The 6,570-nt window shown below is 37.6% G+C and overlaps 1 protein-coding gene across 1 annotated transcript in view; it reads right to left on the reverse strand.

The window, feature by feature from the left end:
- LOC109952860 (extracellular calcium-sensing receptor-like) overlaps nucleotides 1–3,002 on the reverse strand; it is an 8,047-nt gene extending 5,045 nt beyond the window's left edge. The window contains exons 1-6 of the mRNA XM_020588152.1: nucleotides 2,719–3,002; nucleotides 2,501–2,512; nucleotides 1,978–2,272; nucleotides 1,665–1,878; nucleotides 301–494; nucleotides 9–184 (exon numbers count right to left, since the gene is read on the reverse strand). Of these exons, the coding sequence (XP_020443808.1) occupies nucleotides 9–184; nucleotides 301–494; nucleotides 1,665–1,878; nucleotides 1,978–2,272; nucleotides 2,501–2,512; nucleotides 2,719–3,002 (1,175 nt within the window). The remainder of the gene's footprint in view (nucleotides 1–8; nucleotides 185–300; nucleotides 495–1,664; nucleotides 1,879–1,977; nucleotides 2,273–2,500; nucleotides 2,513–2,718) is intronic.
- Nucleotides 3,003–6,570: the final 3,568 nt, after the last annotated feature.

A 6,570-nucleotide genomic window follows, 5' to 3' on the forward strand; every position in this document is an offset into this window, starting at 1 on the left:
TATGTAACTCCTCGCCCAGTGGCAGTGGTGCATCATAATACCCTACGGTCACCAACACAATGCTGCCCCTCTCACTTTTCTGCCAGTTAACCAGCTCATATGTGGCCACAGGATCTCCACTGGAATCAAATGACACATGATAACCATTTTGGGAAAAATTTACTTTCTTCAACTGAGTAAGAACCTGTGAGGATGATGGAAGAAAAAAAAATACAAAGAAAAAGTTATATTTCATTTAGTAAAAGGTACATTACTTTTAAATAAATACAGTGAACTGCTCATTTCATCCTTTTAAGTGACCTGTTTGGGCTCGATCCTGGTGAGTTTGTCACACTGAGTTGTAGAATTAGTCTCCTGACACACTGTGTTATGAATGGCATGTGCTATTGCATAAACAGCCTTGTACACCATGTTAGAGATTCGGAGCTGAGATGTGTCAGTGTACGGGTTCTGGAGTTTCTGTATGTCTTCACTTCCATCACACACCCTCCTGTCTGTGGCAGCACCTAAAAACATAGAGAGACAGAGTGAGGTCCTATTTGTCTTTGACAGTTATAGAACATTATTATTTTTATGTGTATATATTATTATTATTTTATTTTCCATTTGATTTTATTAAACCCACCAAATGTGCCCTATAAAAATTCATTTTTTACATTACTCTAATTTATTCATAAATCATGCTTATTTTTCATTACACTTCAATCCATTGATTTGCCCACATACCTTTATCTTGTTTTGATAAGTTTTGTTTTCTTTTGAAATTGAAAAAAAGTTTTTTAAAATTAATCTTCACATATATCAACTCACATTAATATGAATAAGTCATTGGACACATTTATAAAAATAAAACAATGTCTAACAGTGCCTCTCTTCCTGTACATTTGCATGTATTCACTCTTTGTTCAGTATTAATTGATTATAATAAAAATAAATAAATCTGGTCTTTGGGTCATGAAATAGCCATTGACTTTTTACTACAAGAAGGTCCACTCATGCAATTAAACAAAACACCTACAAGGCCAACTGTGACTATCACATATGTTAAATTAAAAAAATCGGCTCAACGTTCTCACCTTTTTCCAGCCTGCAGTTGATACCTTATTTTTTTTAAGTGTCCTGTGATGACCTTTGTTGTGATTTGGCACTATACAATAAAACTGAACTTAATTGAATAACTTACATACATACATGACCTGTTTAAATATATTTAAAATAAATGATCTGAAGTCACTGTCAGTATAACAGCCTAATGAAAACTAATGTAACTATATTGTAATTGATACATTTTTATCTTGGTGGCTTATAGACTGTGTGCATACAATATACTTGTGTTTATTGCTTCACTGCTGGGATGGTGAACTCATTATTCCCTGCGTCATACAAAATCTTCTACAAGTCAGCAGAGTGCCTATATTTGATGTGATCACAGATCATCATATCAAGAAAGAATTTTCTCACAGGCATACCTTCTGTCCACCTTTTATCTTTGTTCAGTATTAATTGATTATAATAAAAATAAAAAAATCTGATCTTTGGGTCATGAAACAGCCATTGACTTTTTACTACAAGAAGGTCCACTCATGCAATTAAACAAAACACCTACAAGGCCAACTGTGACTATCACATATGTTAAATTAAAAAAATCGGCTCAACGTTCTCACCTTTTTCCAGCCTGCAGTTGAATGCATCCTCCCAGAACTCAGTCAGAACTGGAGAGGCTGCCCCTTTTGTGGGAGCACCTATCCAAGTCCATCCAAAGTGTTTCACCAGTTTGGCCAGTGCCGCAGCCTGGAACCGATCACTGGGGATTGTTCTGAAAAAGCTCGGGTACTGACGCTTATCAGATAGGCATGCACAAGTGGCAAAGTGACTCACCTGAAGGGAAGCAACAGATTAGGGTAATTATGTAATGGCACAATTAAATATAAGCATGGCTGTATTTTTAAAACAAAGTCAAAAAGTCAAAATATTTACTAGAGGAATATTAAAGGACCCGATGATGTGTGAAATGCTGATGGATGGTGTGGAACCAGACTCACCAACAACAGCCATCACCATACCAGATTTAGAACAATTATTACTGGTATAAAACACAGGGTCCAGGCCATTAGAAAGCTGAAATGCCACATGCACTGCCACGGGCACTGCGGCGCATGAATCATGGATCTGATAACCGAGCCTTATACCTGGCAGCAGCTTTGTACTGTTGTTAATCTCCTCAATGGCAAAGACCATTACACGTGAGAAGCGCAGCTCACGGGATTCAATGCTGCACACAAATACTCATGTTACTATTGAAATGTAAACTGCACATGACAAGGACTATACATAATTTTAACAGAAAACACAATGAGGAAAAACTGTAATTCATAGTTATAGAAAATAACCAACAACAGCCATCACCATACCAAAACTTCTGCATCTGTAAGAACCAAAATTCTATAGCATTGCTACATTTTTTTGTTAAGAAACACAAAATGGTGTTATAAAAAAATACAGCCGCAATCTGCTGTTTTTGTGTGTAAAATACCTGTATTTTTATGACCTAATAGGCCTACTGATTTGAAGGTTTATATGAAAAAAAAGGAAAATATTTACTTTGAATGTTCAATATTGTAATAACACCATACACTTTAAAACAGCTCTATACCACACAGTCACATCCATTTCCAGTAGGCCTTTCTTCCTCCTTTTACTAACCTCCCTATGCACTGCAATGGCTCAGGCTTGGTGGTGTAGTTATGTCTCACTGCAGGCAAGTATTCGTGTATGGAGAAAACACCTCCAATAACGTAGTTGCCTTCCATTGAAAATGCAGGTAGATGAGCAGTACCCTGCAGCTTACATTTCACAGACTCAGTATTGACCCCAGCAACAGCCTTAACCTCTGTACACCCAGCACGTTCTTTCAAATGAGCCCCACAAACATTCAAGGCAGGAGCTGAGTTTAGTTCAAACAAACCCAGTGTCAGCCTCAGACAAATAAGAGTGATAGCCATCCCTCAAATGCATGTGTGCATAAATGTATTTCCACTGATTTATATAGCATTTCAAATGCTTTCCCACTTCAGCTTCCTTCATTCAGAGGGATGACCGCATCTTGTGCACTGTAAAAAAAAAACAAAAAAACTAAAAAAACTGAAAAAATAAAATTCATTTTTGCGATTTCAATAATTATCTTCTAAATTACAGTAACCTCTCATTTTATTCAGTCCGTCAACAGCATTTACATTTACTTCACCCTATTTTTAACAGTGGTAGTCTGTCATTGTACATGTTTATCCAATAATATGGAGTAGATAATGCCTAAATATTATTAAACTACTTTAAAAACGATGTTTATTAAATATATTCAGTGATTTACCACTTTCAAACAACTACATACCATTTAAGTAAGGTAATGTATTTTCAGACGTTTTAAGTTGACAATAATATAGTTTGACAGTATTTTAATGGAACTATCAAATAGATGAGTTAATAATTACAGTACTACAGATTTAAAAACACTATCTATGAAAGTACCTTTATATTTAGCCTACTAATTTTATAGTACACTCTTATATGCATATTTCGTAAAGAGCCCATGGCATGCTTTTCTGTTTCCTGACTTATCTACAATGTTACAACAATGAATTATCATCTTAAACATGACTGAAAGCTCAAATAACTAGGTACATATATACATATTTTGTTGTGCTTCTTTGAAGAAGCAACTTTTTATACAAGACTTCTGAACTGGCGAGAATTTTTTTCTATGTAAATTCTTACACAATAGTTTATGGAATTGCCATTCTAAATGCATGATTTTTTTGACTGCATGCAGTTTTGTGGATATACAGTATTTTACCCCCTGCTGCCTGCATTGTGACCAGAGGATATAGAGACAAATACAGGGCCTGAGGTTGCTGGATGTCTGGGAATGTTCATGTAAAGGGACACACTGTTTTACCTGACCAGGTCTAACCTACAATCACCCGGCCAGTGAAGCACCCTGGTGGCGGTGAATGATCAGCTCATCAATGCTGGATTCCCCCAGAGCACAATACATGTTTCTTTGACTGCTAGAGGCGAGTGTGTATGCCACATGTGATGTTTTGCAGGTTGGTGAGAGGATAGGATTCAAACCATCCATGATGTTACTGTCAGTGCAATGCTACCTGTTGGAATTAATTTCACTACTTTGGAAATGTATGCGGCCATCTGTAACGTGTGGGATTTGTGGTGCAAGACACGGCAATCACTGGTTGGATATACAGACCTTGAAATTTCCACTACTCGATGGGACTTAACATAAGTTTAAAAAAAAACAAATTGCATGTCTGTTAATGCCTTGTTTCTGTAGAGAAAATTGTTGTAAGGCTGGAGAAGTTACTATGTCTGCATTAAGCCAGTTAAAATATGGGGTTTCACAATTACCTGCTTTGTTTAGAATGTTACAAATCTTTTTTCTCTGGTACATATATCGTTGTTTACCTATCCATGGAAGAGAAATTCAAATTAATTAATGCTGTTGCAGTTCACCGTGCTGTCCACATTCATATTTTGGCTCAAACATGTCAGGTAGGATTTGAGGTACTGTCATTGTCAAAAATATAGCTTATTTGTCAAAATTATTTTGTTTATGTGCTGTCATAGCTTCCTGACTGGCAACAGGAGTTGTGCATGTTCACGAACTATTTTCATTTTCAGGAGGACGTTTTTCGTGTGATATCGAGTTTTATTATTCTGAAATAATTACAAACTATTTGGAGTTATGATGGGTGCAAAGCTAATCTACAGATACCCAAAATTAAACATTAAATAGCATTAAATGGCACTTTAACTTGACAAGGTTAATTAGCCTGCCTGAATATTTTGTAGTTTTTATTTTAACTAAGCATAAAAAAATGTGTGCTACTGTTGTACAACTATTGTTGGGGAGGCCTGAATGGGCACACCTAATTGATTAGTTTAGGGGAAGCAAATACAGCTGTTTCTTAATAGTAAAATTAAAAACCTATTTGTTCTTTTAGGCTGTAAACTGACTGAATGAGCAAGACCCTAATTAAAGATTTAGGTGTGTTGATACCATCAATCTTTAATTGTATGAACACATTTATTTGTGTTTTTATGAGGTAAGAGAGAAGCTGAATTGCAAGATCCTAATAAATTAAGTGCTGTAAAACAAAACGATTTGCCCTGCTAATCTCTGTAGAGCTTCAGACTGTAGCTGGGATCCTCTAGTTAAGTGTGGGGCTGCATTGGTCAGAGTTAATAGCAGTGAGTGGCCCATAATTGGACATTTGCTGCTAGTTAGCAACTGCTGAGTGGGCTTTGAGGACAGCAGTTATACAGGCTACTGGCCAGAACCACTTGGTGAAACTGGGACTGAGGTGAGAATTTGGAACACTACATCACAGTCACAAATCTGAGTGTGAATGGTCTGGTGATTCTTGTATGAGTGTGTGTATGTCTTATGTGTTGAATAAACTGAGTGCATGGTTTTTTGAGAAGACCCAGTGGGGAAAAGCACCAGTTATGATTTGTAGTGACAAAACCAAAATAAAAGTGTTAGGGAGAGAACAGTATAGATTTTGTGATTTGGTAATAATTAGGGTGAAAATGGATTTCCAGTCAAACTGGAAAGCAGTTTAAGGAAAACAAAAAGTCAAACACTTAACTTTAACAAAATCTCTTTTTATTGGGAGCAGCTCCCTCACCTGCTCATCCTGCAGAGGGGTATCACCTTCCTCACCAGCCCTCCATCTGTCCTCCTGCAGGATTTTGTCCTCCATGCTGATCTCCTGCTCTGCTTCCAGAGGGCTCCCACTTACAATGCTGGTCTTGTGCTGGAGTTCAAGGCAGTTGTCCCCTTCACCTTGAGCCTTCTTGTCAACTCCTAGCTTCTGTAAGGACTCCGGGCTATAGGTCCAGCTCCGCAGCTGCCTTCCGGAGCAACCTTTGCTCTCAGCCGGGCCTCAGCGCTGACCGTCACCATGTAAACAACCTCAGCTAATTGCTCACTTGGTGCCCCCCTCGAACACCCACAGTCTTTTGCCTGGTTCTGAGAATGAACCAGTAAGTGCTTGTGGCCCTGAGCCCCACCAGCAATCCTGGTGTTTTAGCAGTCATTCCCCTGAGTGGTCTTGGTGACCTGCGTGTGTCCAGAGAAATTCTGATAAGGAGTACAGTATATTGGAATGTTTATGTTGTTGTGCTTTAGACTGCCTTTTGGTTTGATGTCTTTTTGGATTAATTAGGTCCCAAATGTGGTTAAGCAGTTTATTGCATTTAATTTTGTCATATTTGTACTGCTACCATCTTTGTGCAATAGTAAATTAAGAAAACTTAAATGACAAAAAATAAATAAAATCTCAGTAGGGGTGATTGCTATTAAAGGCTCTATTCTATTATAAAGCCACGTCCGGTTCTTTCAAACCAGGAACTCAGAGGGACGACTCAGACCACTTGAGTATATAAAAAATATAACCGTGCTGGTTTATTCAAAGAGTCACAGGCAAGAATTAACATTACGAGTCCAGAGATCTTCCAACCCCCAGGCTGCCCAAGCAGCCCGGAAGCAGAAAA

The sequence above is a fragment of the Monopterus albus genome, unplaced genomic scaffold, assembly GCF_001952655.1.
Source record: "Monopterus albus unplaced genomic scaffold, M_albus_1.0 scaffold506.1, whole genome shotgun sequence".
Classification (NCBI taxonomy): Eukaryota; Metazoa; Chordata; class Actinopteri; order Synbranchiformes; family Synbranchidae; genus Monopterus; species Monopterus albus.